General features: G+C 34.2%; 1 protein-coding gene across 2 annotated transcripts; it reads left to right on the forward strand.

Moving 5' to 3' along the window:
• The first annotated feature begins 1,813 nt into the window (after nucleotides 1–1,813).
• On the forward strand, nucleotides 1,814–5,800 carry LOC114283606 (G-type lectin S-receptor-like serine/threonine-protein kinase At1g67520). 2 transcript variants are annotated; one of them, XM_028226463.2, is made up of 7 exons: nucleotides 1,814–3,125; nucleotides 3,261–3,470; nucleotides 3,555–3,766; nucleotides 4,478–4,688; nucleotides 4,795–5,032; nucleotides 5,141–5,291; nucleotides 5,385–5,800. In XM_028226463.2, exons 1-7 carry the CDS (start codon nucleotides 1,943–1,945, stop codon nucleotides 5,688–5,690), a joined length of 2,511 nt encoding a protein of 836 aa, XP_028082264.2. In that variant the 5' UTR covers nucleotides 1,814–1,942; the 3' UTR covers nucleotides 5,691–5,800. The 2 variants fall into 2 exon arrangements, with proteins under 2 accessions (XP_028082264.2, XP_082759402.1); XM_082903276.1 differs by lacking the exon at nucleotides 3,261–3,470.
• The last annotated feature ends 12,444 nt before the right edge of the window (nucleotides 5,801–18,244 follow it).

Here is an 18,244-nt window from a genome sequence, read left to right on the forward strand (position 1 = left end):
TGCCTTCTCCTTTCTCCCCCTTCTCTCCGTGTAAATCTGGTTATTATTTGAGTGAACTCAGTTATGACAGATGGAAAAATTTAAGCCGCCTTCGGTTTTGTTTTGGGAGTGTGATTCGAATAAAGAAATTTCAAAACCCTTTTTAAAATTTATAATTAAATACATAATTTAAAAAATATATCAAACTTTATTTAAAAATTATTTTTAAAATTTATAATTAAACGTACAATTCAAAATTCTTTTCAAATCTCTATTTTATAAAAAAAAAACAAAACAAATTTTAACAAATATTATTTTATTTTATTTTTTAAAATTATGATTTGAGGTGTTTTGAGTTTTGAATTTGAAAAGAAAAAATTTATTTGGTTATGAATTTTAAAATGAGTTTTAAGTTATATTTTGAAATTTTTTAGATTTATTTTTTTTAAATATTTAAAAATTTCCGTAATTTTATTTCTTTAGGATAAATATTTATTTATTTATTTTAATGCGCACTGTATTTCATACATTTGTGTGTTGTATTTTTTTAAATATTTTGAATATATTTTTTAAATATTTAAAATTTTAAAAAAATTATTATTTTTATTTTAAATATATAATTTTTATTTTAAATATTTTTTTTATTTTAAAATTTTTATTTTATTTTATAAATATACTTTTAAATATTTTAATTTTTTTAGTTATGTGTTCAGTTGCAATTTGAGTATGAAATTTTGAATGTAGTGTGAAATTTTGAGTTATGTGTTTGAATTATTTTGCTTAAATCTCGGAACAAAATCCTACTAGAAGGTGTTACATGCAACAACATAATAATTTGAGATGGTTAACATACGTCTTGAAGCTCAAGAGAGTAAAGTACAAATAGGTGATAGTTTTAGGAGATTTACTGTAATTTGTCGTTTTTGTTAAATTTTCTTTTTTTCTCGTTAGGTACATCTGTTCTCAACAAATTCATGCAAACCAGGATCCTAGAAATACTAACAATTGTGCTCCTTTGACTGTTTGATCACTGTCCACCATCTCCATATGTCATCTTCCACGGATGCTATATGTATTTTATGACACATGGATTTATAATTTTATATAAAATAATAAATTATTTTTTTGAATCACTATTTTTTTTTGGATGGATTGATCGGTATGTTAAGAATACCTTTTTGATAAAGTTGAAACTCATGAATTGTGGCTCGGTTGTGCCACTTAGAATGTCTCATGTGAAGATGAAGTTTCTTTTACCTATCCTAATTATTTCGATGTAGTTTTTATTCTCGGGTTAATAGAATCTTTATTTGTCTAAAAATAAAATAAATAAACAAACAAATAAATAAATAAATAGAGGAAACAAAGTGGTTGGTCATGTGAAAAATTGCCAAGATAGCTAGCACAAGCACGATAAGCCAGATGAGCCCCTTCCATTGGATTTTTTTTTTGAAATAAACTATTAATATGTCTTAATAGTTAGACTTAATACTTATAAAGTCTTATTGAAAATAAGTCTTAATAAAAATTATCGCTAAAAATTGATAATTAATAACTTTTTTTATCAAGATTTTTATAAATTGTCACTAAAACTTACAATTAGGAACTTTTTTTATGACAAATTTTTTTCATAGGACGTATTAGACAATAAGTCTACTTATTATGGCTTACACGTAAGTACTTTTTTTTTTTTGGGTGTGTTTTTAAACATTTTGAGTCAAAAATTGCGTACATATTTGTGGACCTTGAATAAATTGGCACTGATTGCGACTGACCTGGCAAATTGTAGTTCTAAGATTACTGACTACTCGGGGAGACGACGATAAAATTATTTTCAAAGTCTTCATTGTTAGGTAGAGAATACAAGAAAGAAATCCACTGACAGCAGTATTATTAGATTAGAAAGCATTTGAGTTAATACTTCGGAGTCCTAAATATCATTGCCATAGTCACAATTTCAGGGATGGCTAGCATGAGGAGGAGGCCAGACTGCTGTTTGTTCCTTATTCTTACTTGCTTGGTCGTCTCTTTGATCTTTTCCGTTCACGCTTCGCTTCTTGGAGATACACTTACAGTTGGCCAGGTTATGAAAGACTGGGATTTCTTGGAATCTTCAAACAAGCGCTTTCGGTTGCTGTTCTTTAGCCCAGAGTCATCCAATAACTTGCGTTACTTGGGAATTCAATTTATGAATTTCAGTGACTTGATCGACGGTAGAGAACAGGATAAGATGGTTTGGGTTGCCAACCGTGGCAAACCATTAAGAGGAACTTTAAACATCAGTCATGATGGGAACCTGATGCTTACCGATTATAATGGCACCTTCATCACTATAAATGCTGAAGAACAACCTGTTCCGAGCAATGACACTTGTGCAACTCTGCTTGATACGGGTAATTTAGTTTTGAGAGCAGGAAAACACATCGTGTGGCAAAGTTTTCATTACCCATCTGATACGTGGCTACCGGGCATGAAATTGGGGTTGTTTAAATCGAGTAGAGGCCGGCCACAACACCGTTTTCTCACTTCACAAGTCAGCCCACAAGTTCCAACTCTGGGGGCATTTACTTTAGGTGTTGATCCAAACAACACAAAGCAGCTTGTGATCTGGCAAAGGGGAGTTCTTTACTGGCGCAGTGGGATGTGGAATGGGTATAACTTTAGCTACTTTCCAAATGGTTATAATGAATTCAATTTCAGCTATTTCTCGAATGAGAGCCAGAGCTATTTCACTTTTACCAGGACTGATAACGATTTTCCATCTTGGATGGATATAGACTCATCTGGGGACATTCGCATATTTAAAGCAGAAGACAATGGTTGGTCGGTAGGTGGAACATATAACTGTGATGATAGCCAAGTACAAGAATACAGTTATAATTTGGGGTGTGTAGCCCCTAATCCATCCAACTGTACTGCTGGAGATGTGTTCATCAAGAAAAGCGGATCAACAAATTCATGGGGTACAACTGGTAATGTCAGCCAGGGTATCAGTGATTGCAAGGAGATATGTAGACAAGATTGTTCTTGCACTGCTTATGCTTCTGCACTATCAGATGGGTCTGGGTGCCAATTTTTTTATGGTGAATACTCTGACTCTCCGGATTATATTTTTTACATACGGAACATCTCCATGGCAAATATAGGTAATCCTTGCATTTTTTATTTATTTATTTATTTTTCAATTTGAGATGTATTGTTAGTGATCAGAAGAGCATTTTACTGATTGATCACCCTTTAATAATTTTCTTTTTTCTTTTTTAATCTCCCTTGAACCACAGCTAGTCCACTTGTTGCACCTTCGTATCCTGTGACATATATGGCCCCTCACAATCCAAACAATTTGTTCCCCAACGATCACAATAATACTGCCCTAGTTAATTCGAGGAAAAAGCGATTGTGGTTCACTATTAGTGCTGCTATTTCTCTGGTGATTTTTACTCTAGTCTCCTCATTGTCCTATTTCTGGTGGAGAAATGGCCATTCTAGACGTACGTATATATTTACCATTTAAGACTAGTTATACAATTTCGGTGTTACTTTCCAAGTAAATTTTTTCCCTTTGTACAAACCAGGAAATAATAGAAGAAGTGAAGACAGGACGAGCTTGGGAACACAGTCATTCATGTCTGAAATGAAAACTGAAGCAACAATTATGGAAAAAATCAACAATGGGAAAAAGGATCATGAGTTACCATTGTTCTCTCTTTCTAGCATAGAAATTGCTACAGATTATTTTTCTGATGCAAATAAGATTGGGCAAGGTGGTTTTGGGCCTGTTTATAAGGTAGCGTATGATTTTCTTTCTAGCCATGAAATCTATACATTTAACAGCACGATTTTCTTTCTAGCCATGAAATCTATACATTTAACAACACGTTACGATAGTTAAAACTCAAATAAATTTGACCTTCATGCACATACATGCCACATTACAATTGAAGGTTTTTGAAGCCGATCATCAATAATCTTTTGCCATTGAATAATGCATTTTATGTTTGAATCTATTTATTTTGTTAGAAAGGAATATTTTAATATGTATTTCATATTTTATTTCTATTTAAATTTAAGGACAAATTACGACAGTAGTCCCTATACTTAACCTCTTGTGTTATTTTAGTCACTGTACTTTCAATTGGCTCGATTGTGGCATTGAATTTATGATTTTGTCTTAATTTGATCAAATTGATTACAACTCTTAGCATTTTTTTTTAATGAAAAATAAGCACATAAGTGTCACGTGTCATATTTTTAAGGGCAAAATTATAAAATTACTCAACTCAGTTAGTTAATCTCAACCAATTTAGTGATAATTTTCCTTCAAAAACACTAAGGATATTATAAATTGGACCAAATTAAAACAAAATTTAAAATTAATGGTTAAAATTGAGCCAATTGAAAGTGTAGGGACCAAAATGGCACAAGGGTTAAAATATAGGGACCACGGGTGTAATATTTCCCAAATTTAAATATCTCATGCTAAATATGTGTACTTCAGGGTAAATTCTTTAATGGGCAAGAGATTGCTGTGAAAAGACTTTCTAGAAGCTCTGGACAAGGATTGGAGGAGTTCAAGAATGAGGTTACATTGATCTCGAGACTTCAACATCGTAATCTTGTTAGAATTTTGGGTTGTTGCACTCAAGGAGATGAGAGGATATTAATATACGAATACTTACCAAACAAAAGTTTAGATACATTTCTTTTTGGTTTGTTACTTCGTTACCTTTAGCTAATCTATTGCTCTTTTGGTCTCTTTCTTCATTGCCGATGTGATGATGACTATCTATTTATCAAGTGCAAATTTTGGAACAGATGAAATAGGACGAGCTTCGCTAGATTGGAAAATTCGTGTTAGCATCATTGAGGGAATTGCTCAAGGACTTCAATACCTTCACAAATACTCTAGAGTAAGAATCATTCACAGAGATTTGAAAACTAGCAACATTTTACTGGACAATAACATGAACCCAAAAATATCTGACTTTGGCACTGCGAGAATTTTTGGAGACAATGAATCTCGAGCAAACACAAACAGAATTGTTGGAACATAGTAAGTTTGGTATCTCTTTTGAATATGTACAAGTGAAAAATTGTTCCACATACATGAAAATGACATTAGATTTTCCTAACAATATAGTTTCATGAATGATGAAAACAGTGGTTACATGTCCCCCGAGTATGCGTTGGACGGTCTCTTTTCTGTGAAGTCTGATGTTTTTAGCTTTGGGATAATGATGTTAGAGATTATTAGCGGAAAGAAGAACACAGGTTTCTATCAACCAGAACGTGCTCAGAACTTGCTAGGATATGTAAGTAATTGTAATTTGGTCTACTTGAGCATATTTAATTTTTATTGATCTGGAGAAGTGACCTTGTAGAATATTGCTGATGAACCATTTTAGGCATGGGATCTATGGAAAGAGGGAAGGGGCTTGGAGATAATAGATCACTTATTTGTTGAAAGATGTCCAACAAGTGAGGTTATGCGCTACATTCAAGTTAGTTTCTTGTGCGTTCAAGAAAATGCAGTAGATAGACCAACTATTTCAGATGTTGTGTCTATGCTTAGCAAGGACATAATAGCAATACCCGCTCCTAAGCAACCTGCTTTTTCTACAATTGTGAGTGTGAAACATGCCAATACACTTGAAATTCCAAAACTTTGCTCAGTAAATGATGTTACAATTTCAGAAGTGGAGGGTCGATGACATTTGTACAATGTAGAATAACACAAAATTGCCTATTAAACAAATTTATTGTAAACCTTGACAAGCAATGTTTTCATTATGTTTTAATGACCAACCGCTAATTGATATTATTATATGTTTTTCCATTTTGTTTTATTTTATTTTTATGCTATATATACAAACTAGTTTGGATTCATCAACGTGGAATTTGACTCTTTTTGTTTGCTGGACAAATGAATCTATAGTTCAAAACATCATGTTGGGAATTATAAATTAATTAAAGAAATGAGATTTCCACAAACTTCCTCATATTGTCATAAACTTTCTTTGCGTTGATTTGTTCATATGATTATGCAAAGATGTTTACATCTTTTATATGATGGAATTTCTCATACCAACTTGTTGATAAGTTTATTTTCCTTAGAAGTTGCAATTGGAAAAGTAGCTTCCGTTTAAGTGATAATTATACAATATTTTATCTTGAATATTGTATTTGAAGTACAAAAAAGGGAGTCATTTTGGATGTCTTCATTAACATATTCCCCCCCCCCCCCCCCTTCCTCTACCCCTTAACGGGGTGTCTATGATCTGAAGCAAAGTCACATAAATCTAAATCATAAAATGGATCCCTAGTGTTGTACTATCATCTCCAATACAACATCTGCAAGAGTTTTTCTAGAATTTTAAGTTAGTGGCTCAAATTGCACATTACAGATCAAAGACAGAGCAAGGTTGTTTAATTTGTTCATTGTTTCATCAGGTCTTCATCATCTCATTAAAATTTTATTTTGAGAGGCCTTCAATATTTGTACTCAGATTTGGTCATTCAAATTTCGATAGTTGCTTAGTATGTCCTTTGAATAAAAATGGAATTCAATGACTTGTGGAAAAGATTTTAATTTATAGCCAAATATGGACCTTGCTGATTCACGACCCATATAGAAAGTCTATCCAGTGTGGGGCATGCTCAAAATGCATGGTACCTGCATGAGGTAAGAACTAGGTGCTCATATTTCATTGTTATAGTATAAATTGTCATAGTTGAGACCTCTTCTCTACCTTATTAGTAAAGCACACCAGTTGCAATCAAACTAAAGTGAAGAACATTAGAAAGGGCTTCGGAAGTTACTGGTCAACATTAATGGGCCTTGGAAATTATAGAGAAAAATGCATTTTAGTTTTTCCCACTAAAATGTAATTTTTCCAAAATTATAGTCAATAGTTTATATGAATAGTGTCAAAGGTTACGTCAACCTAAGTTTGAGTGAATTAAGAATCTTTGTTTTTATCCACTAGGGTTATTCGATTAGCTAGAGTTCATATACCTCACTAATAGATTATAGGTTCGACTTCCACCCCCATCCAACTTACCCCCCTCCCCCCTCCCCTCCAAGAAAAAAAAAACAAAAAAACAAAAAAACAAAATTGAATTTTTGTTTTCTCGGGCATGTGAAAAATATAATAAGAGTTGGTTGTGAAACATTTTACCTAGTGTGGGTATTATATGCTTATAATAAGAACTAGATGCTCATGTTTCATTGTGATTGTAAATATAATGGTCCATGAAGGCAAACAATGTTTGAAGAAGGATGAAACGGAGCTGGAGTTGAGTAGAGATTAGAGGCTGAAAGGTAGTAAAGTTGTTAAATAGTTAGTTATGAATATAATAAGAGGAGTTGAGTTTGGGCAAATGTAAGTGGTGGTTATGTGTAACGGTGACATCAGAGATGTTTTGTTAGCAGTGTATACAATGTAAAGTTAGTTGGTTGAAAGTTGTCTATATTTTATTATTTTGCAAACAATGAAAATAGAGTTCTAACTTTTGTTTTATTTCTTTGGCTTTTGTAAGGGGAAATTGAAGTATTGTGATAGGGGGAAAATGATCAAGAATGCGTACTTTGGTACTAAAAGTTGATTTCGAAGTAATTATGGTGATGGACATGTCCAACACATCCTTTGTAATTTGCGATAGGACTTTTATACTTATTGCATTAACCTTGCAATATTCCAATATGTCAATTTTTTTTTTTTTTGGCAAATATTCAACCTCGCCCAAATATTTTTCCAATTCTGACTTACTTCCACTAGTGAATTGCACTTTCAAATAGGAACTAAATTGGGACTCAATGAGATAATGTGGATCATCATCGTTTATTACCATCTCCATTACATCACTCACACTAGGGACTTTCTTATTTGGTGAATGAAGTGTGGCATAATGGTTTGACAACTGAGTCATACAAGTCTTAACCATTTTCCACCATCCCATCCACATTCTTCTTATTTTTATGAAACAAATTTGAGAAGCTAAACTCCAAGTAGGCCATCTTTTTTGTAGGATCAAGAATAATGACAACATATAATACATATTGATCTTATTCCCATCCCCCTAATATTTGTTAACCTTTTGTTCCATGCCCTTTGCCATTCTGTACAAAATATCATCATTTTCCAAAATTAATTGATTAATTGTGCTTTTAATAACAAACATTTCTCTATAAAAGGCATTAGAAGTAACAAATAGGGACCCCAATAATTTATTAATTGGAAGGTAGAATTTTTTTAAAAAGCTTACAAACAACATACATTTCTTCTTATTGCACCATAAATATCCTTGAAATAAGTTTCAAAATTGGAGTCCTCATTCCTCAAATGATTGAAAGCCTTCTCAAATTTTTCGATGCTCTCATACATTAAATATGTGGAGTTCCACCTTGTTGATACATCAAGGCGTTCAAGAGAATTAGAATCAAGTTTTAGTTTGGCTGCACATTTCTTAAAAGCATCATGCCGATTAGAAGAAGACCTTACATACCTCACTGCAAGTCTAATATTTGTAATAGAAACATCCATTTCTTTCAACCCTTACTCACAACAAGATTTTTAATATGTACCCAACAATGCATATGCAAAAATTCATGTTCCAAGATGGTCTCCTTCTAATATTTGGCATTCCTTTTCAAGAATTGAATGGTAAGATTATTGGAACTAATATTATCAACCATCAAGGTAAGGACACTATGTAGGTGTTTGGGGTAAACTAAAAAAGTGCATTTTTTTTTTACCTACATATACTTATTGGGGTCACATTAATCAACATCTATCAACATCTTGTCTTTACTTTCTAACCACTTTGTCTACTTTTCTACACATTTTTTTTTTATATATAAAAATTCAAAAAGTACACTTATTTAGAACATCCCAAACCACCCCTATCCATGTTTCACTCAATCAAGCACATCTCAATTTTTATATCCAAAGTTTTTGCCATGTTATCTTCAACTTGTTGAAAATTTATGATTCTTTTTTATAGTTTCCAATTGTTATCAATGAAGTGAGCCATTAGACACATGTAAAACAAATTTTGAATAGAAGTTCACATGTCTGTAGTGAAAGAAATTGGACAACCCTTCATGACCTTCTTCAACCTATTCCTTTCATTTTTGAATATGTTAACCACCTCTTCTTATTGTGGTATGACGAGATGGGATTCGTGTGAATTTAGCTTGCATTATATTACTAAATTTCTTAAACCCATCTCTCTCCACAAATCTAAAGGGCAACTCCAAATAATAACCATCTTGGCAAGAGTCATTTTACAAGCATCAAAATTGAATCGTTTCCACGAAATCAACACTCTCTAATTGCAATTTGGTTTACTCAAGCATATTTATTTTTTATTGTTTTGGAGAAGTAACCTTTTAGAATATTGTTGATGAACCATTTTAGGCATAGGATTTATGGAACGAAAGAAGAGGCTTGGAGATAATAGATCACTTATTTGTTGAAACATGTTCAACAAGTGAGGTTATGTGCTACATTCAAGTTAGTTTCTTGTGCATTCAAGAAAATGAAACAGATAAACCAACTATTTTAGATGTTGTGTCTATGCTTAGCAATGAAATAATAGTTTTACCTCCTCCTAAGCAACTTGCTTTTTCTACAATTGTAAATGTGAAATATGCCAATGCACTTGATATTTCAAAACCTTGCTCAGCAAATGATGTCACAATTTCAGAAGTAGATGGTTGATGACATTTGTGCTTGTATGATGACACAAAACTGCCTATTAAACAAATTTGTTATTGTAAACCTTGACAAACAATGCTTTCATTATGTTTTAATGATCAATCACTAATTGATGTTATTATATGGTTTTTCTATTTATGCTATATGTAGAAATCGGTTTGTATTCATCAACATGGAAGAAAAGGGACATTCATATGGTTTTTTATCGATCTTTAGAAAGCATATGATAGAGTACCTCAAGATATAATCTGGTGGTCGTTAGAGAAGAAATGGGTGACAAAAGTCCACATTGATGTGATTAAGGACATGTATAAAGGTGTGGTGACCACTATTAGATTGTCGGTTGGAGAGACAAGTAAATTTACAATTATTGTGGGGTTACACCAACAATCAACCTTAAGTCCTTATCTTTTTACTTTAGTTATGGATGAGTTGACAAGAAATATTCAAGATGATGTGGCATGGTGTTTGCTTTTTGTAGATTATATCAAGTTAGTGGATGAGACTAGAGAATGAGTTAACACTAAGTTAGAGACTTGGAGAGAAGCACTTGAATCTAAAAGATTCAGGTTAAGCAGAACTAAGACAGAGTACATGGAGTATAATTTTAGTAACAATAACAATGGAAGTAGAGGAAAATTGAAGATTGAGAATCAAGAACTAACTAAGAGTGAGCATTTTCGTTATTTGGGATCGATTATCACAATAGTTGGGGAGATTAGAGTGGATGTGGTCCATAGAATTAAGGTGGGATGGCTTAAATGGAGGAGTGCGTCTGGGATACTATGTAATAAATGAGTACCCACTAGACTAAAAGAAAAGTTCTATAGAACGACTATTAGACCAACAATGTTATATGGGATGTAATGTTGGGCTATGAAACAACATATAGATAAGATGAGTTTTACTGAGATGAGGATACTAAGGTGGATTTGTGGCAAGACTAGAAAAGACAGAGCTAGGAATGAGTATATTCATGAATGGGTAGAAGTAGTACTGATAGAAGATAAGTCGAGAGAAAATAGATTGAGATGGTTTGGTCATATACAACGGACACCAACAGAAACAGTAGTAAAGAGATACGATATAGTGAAGGTAGATGGAAGTGTTAGGGGAAAGGGCAGACCTAGATTGACGTGTGCTACCGTAGTAAATTCATATATGAATCTCCTTAATTTGACTAACCAAATAGCCGTTGATAGAGTCGAGTGGAGAAGCATGATTCATGTAGCTAACCTCATTTAATGGGGCTTAAGGCTTGGTTTGGTTTGGTTTGTCGATAGATGAATCTATAGTTTCAAAACATCATACTAATAATTATAAATTAATTAAAGTCATGAGATGTCCACGAAATTCGTTTTATTGTCATAAACTTTCCTTTTGTTGATTTGTTCATATAATTATGCAAAGATGTTTGCATCTTTTGAATGATGGAATTTCTCACACCAACTGGTTGATAAGTTTATTTTCCTTAGAAGTTGCAATTGGAAAAAGTAGCCCCATTTTAAGTGATAAATATATATTTGCTTTATAAGCAAAAGGCATGTGATGTGAAGATCTTATGTAGTGTTTGTATTTTATCCTGAATACCACATTTGACGTAGAAAGTAAGGAGTTAATTTTGGATGGCTTCATTAACATCATTTTTTCTCTCTTTGTCTTTTACTCCTTTTTTCCCCCTTAATGGGTGCCTATTCTATAAAGCAAAGTCATTGTTAGGTCCCTTGTTTTGTCAATGTCACGAACAAACACATTTGAGTTGTTTTTGTTGGAATTGTGATTGAGTTATTTTTATTGGAGCTGGGATTTCTCTTGGACTGCTTGAGCGATGCTTTGTGCGGTCGAGCATTAAAATGATCCATCTAGTGGTTCAGACTTGTTATGAGATACTATGAGGATTCATTCTTCGCTCAAGCAAAATTTTTACTGCTCGATCAAAGTCACTTAGTATTCCACTGCTTCTTAGACACACTGCTCGAGCTTTTTTTTCCTGCGCTTGAGTAGTCTTTGCGATCTTGTTTTGTTTAAAGCTGCCTTAGTTGAGTATTTTAGGGTTACCACTTCCAAATCTAAGACTTGAGACCTAAAAAACTTTTAGTATTCTTCTGGAGAGCTTTGCTATTGTTTCCCTTGATGATTTTGTGAGTTTTTCGCCTCACATGGAATGAATTGCACATATCAAGGGGCTTTTTATGATTAAACTTTTCAAGGGTGTTCATTGGTGGATTTTGAAGGATTTGAGCTTGGAGGCTTTGAAGGTGTTCGAAGTGGCTCATCGTCGTGGATTTGATTTGGGTGTTGTGGATTCAACACTGGGCTAATCAATTTTTAGATGAAGATGTTGATAGAAGAGGCACAAGGAGTGGAAGTCAATTCTTGAGTGAGCGTTGGGTAATTGCTTGTACTCTCGTGTAATTTTATTATCTTCATAGTGGATGGTTTAGTGGCTTTTAGCCCATGTCTTTTTTTTTTTGTTTTATTTTATTTTATCACAATTAGATGTACTGCAATTGTGGTTTTTCTATGTCAAATCTTTTGTGTTGATTTATCAAGTGTGAAACAATAAGCTAAATCACTTTCATATGTGCTAGATGATTTAGATTGTCTATTTTGTGTGTTTTTCGGGAGTTGTAGTAATTGAACCTATTTCGAATCACAAAATCACATAACTTAGGGTTTTTCAATTGGTATCAAAGCAAGTCACTTGTTCTTTGATTGTTCGTTTTTCAAAGCTATGGGAGTGTGATTTTTTGTGATTCGTGACAATGGATTCAATTTGCGAGGGTAACTTGACTCATATACCTCTGTTGTTTGATAGAACAAACTACTTGTATTGGAAAGCTCGCATGAGGGCATTTTAAAAATCTATTGATGAGAAAGTTTGGCATTCTGTCATCTATGGATGGAGTGAACCAAGTGTGACCAATGAGGATGTCATAATTCCTAAGTCAATTGATAAATGGGATACAGATGATTATCAAAACGTGAGTTGGAACTATAAAAAGCTCAATTTCCTATTTTGCTCCGTCACCCCCATAAGAGTTCTGGTGTATTTGCAATTGTGAAGTTAGAAAAGAGATTTGGGGTATTCTTGAAATGATTCACGTGGGTATTATTTTGGTCAAGAGATTAAAACTTCAATGTCTCACCTCCGCTTTTGAAATCCTTTTTATGTGTGAGGATGAAACGTTTGGTGATTTTTAGGCAAAACTCAACGACATGGTGAATTCATGTTTCACTCTCGGTGAGAAAATCCATGAATCTTGTGTTGTTGGAAATTTCTGAGATCATTACTCGATAGGGTCCAATCAAAAGTGACAACTATAGAGGAGGCTCAAGATGTTGAGAACCCCAAGCTCGATTAGTTGGTTGGGAACTTGCAAACCTATTAGGCACATTTGATTTCTAGGAAAAAAAAATAAAAAAAAGTTGTAGCTTTTTCTAGTGCTCATGAGGTTGTAAAGAATCTGGAGGTTGAGAATGACCTAGAGTCTGAAATGAAAGCTTTGTTTACAATTCAAAAAAAAAAAAAAAAAAACAAATTAAAGAAAAAGAAGCCTAGTTTCAATGACACTAGTTCTAAGGACAAAGGTAATGATTGGCTCAAAATTGTTCCAAAACCCAAGAAGAAGATAATAAGAGGTCAGGGAGTCAAGTGCTATGAATGCTAAGGGTTTGGGCATATTACTCTCGAATGTCCTTCCAAGAAGAACAGAAAGAAAGTCTACACCGTGACTTGGGATAATGAGAGCAGGTCAGAGCAATAATTTGATAAAATCGAATTTGGTGAAGATGGAGATAGTACCTTCATAGCGTTCTATTCTAGCATTCCTCAACCAACTCCCAAGTTGGTTGAGTTTACACGTGGTGCTAGTCCTCATCGTGCTCCTACCTTTGATGAAGTAACTATTTGTTTTGGAAGTGTAGAATGGGGGTGTTTCTCAGAGTTTGGGATTCGGAAGGTTGGCGCACAATTGAGGAAAATATTGAAGCACCATTTGTGATTGATCCTATTACCAATCAGAAAGTCATCAAGCCTATTGAGGAGTGGAGTGCTAGTGAAAAGGCAAACATGGATAGTAACATGCAAGTCTTGAATGCTATTCGAGAAGCACTTTCCGAAGGAGAGAAACAATGGATCTCTCATTGCGAGAATGCCGAAGATGAATGGGCTACTCTAATGTAATTTCATGAAAGGATAGAGTCATCTTCACAAGCATCTAGCTCTTCTCACTTTCAGGCTCTTGTTGCACAAATGGAGTTTCTTAAGGAAGAAGGGAAACAAATAGAAGATTTTGCCTTGCTTGATATTGTCTCTAAAGATGAATCCTTTGAGAGTGGTGATGAAGTAGATGGTGAAGAGCTTCAACAAGTCTATGCAAAGTTGTACAAGGAATCTCTTAATTTGTTTATGTTGAATGACAAACTCACTATCAAACTCAAAGCATGTGAGAATAAGAATGTCAAACTAAATGAGGAGATTGGCTAGGCTAGGAATGATGCCATCGAAATCTCAAATGATTGACAAGCTCTTTGTGCAAAACTCTTGACTTGTGAGACTGAGAGGAATGAGTTACTGAAAATATATGCAACATATGAAAAGAAGATTAAAAATCTCGAGATGTCTCAAGTTGCATTGGATGAGCTAGTCATCAAGAAAGAAGAACTCAAGAGTGCTAAGGCTAAAATTAAGCTTTGGATCAAAGGGTCAAAAACATTGAAAGACAACATTGGATCTCAACTAATGGGCTTTGACAAGAGTGGAATCAGTTTTGGAGATGACAAGCCACAAAAATGTAATGCTTCTACATCTCATGACGAAAGGACTCAAGGAAAGGAGAAACAAAAGATGTAACATGATGATGAGTCTCTCCACCGACCTACAGTTGGTATGTTCAATGAAAGGAAGGTAAAACCAATTTTTATTTGTCATCATTATGGTAGGTATGGCCACATACATCCCTATTGTTTTGAGTTGTTTGGTAGGGTGTCTCAGAAAGGTAGGAGAAATTCGAATACCTCTTGGGTTAGGAGACAACCCTACATATCTAGGCAGAGCATCATTCACCGAAATGGTGTTCATAATACTAAGACATCACCCGAGAATCACAATGATCCTTCCTCTACTTAAGACTAGAAAAGTGTGGGTGAGGAAGAGTGAGTTGACTTGTTTTGTTGTTCACACTACTTGTAAAGCACATGACTTGCGCATGTGGAATCTTGATAGTGGTTATTCTCTTCACATGTCCGGTGACAAACCTACTTCACATCTCTTGAGAAATATGAAGTAGGAATTATTACATTTGGAGATAGTAGCACCTCTAGAGTCATTGTAAGGACTTTATAAGTTCCCCTAGTCTTCCTAAATTGGATAGTGTGCTGCATGTTAATGGTCTTAAGGCTAATCTTTTGAGCATTAGTCAAATGTGACTCACATCATGAGGTATTGTTTTCAAAAGATAAATGTGAGATTTTGGACAAAAGGAAAATTACCGTCATGCATGGTGTTTGCACATTTGATATATGATTGCTATGGGATTGTCACTACTAATGACCTCACGTGTCATTCAGCCATCATAAGCAATCTAGACTTATGACATCAACGATTAGGTCACATCAACTTCAAAGATCTTGCCAAGATAGCCAATAAGGAGCTAGTGTGAGGAGTGCCCAAATTGGGTAAGTCTTTGAATGAAGTGTGCGGGCCATGTCAATTGGGGAAGCAAACTCGAGCCCCTCATAAGAAGGTGAATAGCTTAACAACTGTGGGATGCCTTTGGGGTTACCAAGCACACATAACAAGTTTAGACTTCCAATCTCTGATTTGATATCACTGGTGCAATATGAAACAGAAAATGAGAGTCCTCGTGACTCATGTCAAAAGACCACTATTCATCATAACCAAAGTGTCTTGGCTCGAAAACTTAGGTATGAGGGGGGAAGGTTATTAATTGAGCACCCTCGCTCATCTGATCAAAAGATCGACCTCTACTAAGTCATGATGTGGTTTTTATAATCAATATATATATATATATATGTATATTAATATTCTGATTATTATTAATACTAACATTACTATCTGAGGCAATAAAATATACATGGTGTTATTGATTTTGGTTATGCTTTGATTTCACGCTCTTTTTGAAAAATCTTTTTGTACAAATTTCGAAGCATAAAAATCAATCACATCCAACACAACCTCTATCAATTGATATTCATATAGGTATTTCAATTAAGCATTTAGCCTCATGGTATAACAATGATCATGATAGAAGACACATACACACAATATGCTAAAGCAAAGAAATGCTCACCTAGTACTCCGAGATGAGCCGAAGAATAGTTTACAGTACATGCATGATCCTATATACAAATAAGTAATGCAATACATACATGACATGCATCTATGGGTCCAGATACTAAGATATGACATGGATATCATTTCAAGGCGTAGGATGGCACACATATTCAACATAAAAATGATAAACTCCACAAATGCAAATAAGCCTGACCCCAATGCATGAAAAATGGATGCAATACATGAGCGTGATAAATAAGACATGATGCTATATAGAAAGCACATAAATAAAAGGGTTAGAAAGACGTCGGCTTTCAAGATTATTACAACAATTCAAATAAAAAAAGGAGGAGAGAGAGAGGGAGAGAGAGAATTATGACAATTCGAATGAATAATAAAATAAGAGAGGGGGGATTGGAGAAATTATTACAACATTGAATTAATTCAGCCAGGTTACTGCTGAATCTAATAAATCATATTAAATAAACCAATCCGCAGCTCCAGAACCACATAGAAGAGCACTCCTCATAAGCTATTTGCTCTATTCTTTAGAGGATCATCCGGTCAGACACAAATAGGCAGGTCGCATAGGAAATTGGTTGGCAAAACTCTTCTTCCGGTGGAGATTTAGGTCAGTGTAGAAAATTCCAGAATAGAAGCTAAAGACATCTTCCGAGAGGTGCTCATCCCATCTACCTCCTTCATTCATAGGAATCACTTAGGGAAGAGGTAGATAAGTTTCAACCCCTAACAATAGCATAAACAAATATATGCAACATATATTTTGCAATAAATTAACAATTTAATGGGATCAAAATAAGAACAAATTCAAGCCTAAGAAATAGATAAGAACTACATCATCTCTTTGTGAATAAGGGTAAGTTAATACCCAAATCTATGCTATTAATTGGAGAGAGTAGATTAATGCACAATATTTCTTAGTGGATGCTTTGCTTTAAAAACAAGGGGGTTATCAAGAATCCATAGAAAAATTCTTATTCTATTGTATGCAACAAGGGTGTTTCTATCCATTTTCATGATCACAAATGATTGAGAAGAGAGAATTCAATGCCCTTGACATGAAATCTCTTGTTTTGCTTCCAAAATACTCAGTAAAAGGGGAAGAACACAAGTTCAACATCAAATCCTAAAGATCATCCAAGCAATCCTATGAAACAACCCCTAGCACTCATTGACATTGAGTAAAGAGTTGAGACATTCACAAGGTTCCAAAAATATACAACAATGAGAGACTTTGGCTAGGGAAAGCAAGTAATGGAAGAAAGACTATCAACTCAATGGATGGGTGGCTAATCTCTATGCCTTCCCTATCCATGAGGACTTGTTGCATATTGAAAACAATTATATACTGAAGAATACGGTCAGCAATAAAGGAAAAGAAAAGAAATGGTAATAAAAAGTTCACTAATCTCACCTCTGAAAGAGGATGAGCTTCTTTGTTTTCCAAACTCTCTCTTGGTTTCCTCAAGTCCTCTTAGATGTGTTTTGAAATGTCCATGAACCTTCACAAGAAGCTTAAGATTAGGCTTCAATGGTGTTTGATTGTTTAAAGTTAGAGGGTGGTAGGTAGGAGATGAAGAAGAAAGAAGGAGAGGTCAGGAGGCTTATATTAGCCTTAGGCAAATTTTCTAACACCTAGAAATGAGCTGCCGAGCTCTATTTATAGTGCCTCAGGTGTAAATATTTGAGATATTTATGGAAAGTGTGTTAAACAAATTGAAATTCTTGAAAATGATCTGTACCCGGATAATTTAGCCGGCTGTTCCCTTTGATGTCTGGCCGAATGCATTTTTGACTAGCCATCATATGTTGTTCGGCAAGTCAAAAAGTACATCGTTAGATCAACAAGGTAAGGTTAGCCTGAATTGAGAGGAGAAACATGTGTTTTAGAGGATTTCACCTCTTCCATTCATTTCCACTGTATTCGTTACTATGTTTGTTTGAAAATGTGTGGTATTCTAGTTTAAGAAATAATGAGTCTCAGGACAAATTGGCAATGTTTGGAACTACACAACCAAACTCGTTTTGAAAAGATTCCTATTTGGTCAAAAAGCATTTTGGCCTGATAGGTGTTTGGCTGGTTTAAAGCTCGTATCTTAGAATTTTTGCTGAGGGATTCATAGGAGTAGCACATCTCATTTTCATCATTAGGTACCTAAGAAAGTGTACCCAAATCTTAAGACTGGTAAAAAATGGGGTGTCCATAGTTACCACCCTTGACAGAGCT

This window comes from Camellia sinensis, chromosome 13 (genome assembly GCF_055761805.1).
Source record: "Camellia sinensis isolate YWXY chromosome 13, ASM5576180v1, whole genome shotgun sequence".
In the NCBI taxonomy this organism is placed as follows: Eukaryota; Viridiplantae; Streptophyta; class Magnoliopsida; order Ericales; family Theaceae; genus Camellia; species Camellia sinensis.

Coding starts and splice junctions, on each gene's coding strand:
- LOC114283606 (XM_028226463.2), top strand. CDS start 1,943: ATGGCTAGCATGAGGAGGAGGCCAGACTGCTGTTTGTTCCTTATTCTT. Junction 3,126..3,260: donor CATCTCCATGGCAAATATAG/GTAATCCTTGCA, acceptor CTTGAACCACAG/CTAGTCCACTTGTTGCACCT. Junction 4,689..4,794: donor TTTAGATACATTTCTTTTTG/GTTTGTTACTTC, acceptor ATTTTGGAACAG/ATGAAATAGGACGAGCTTCG.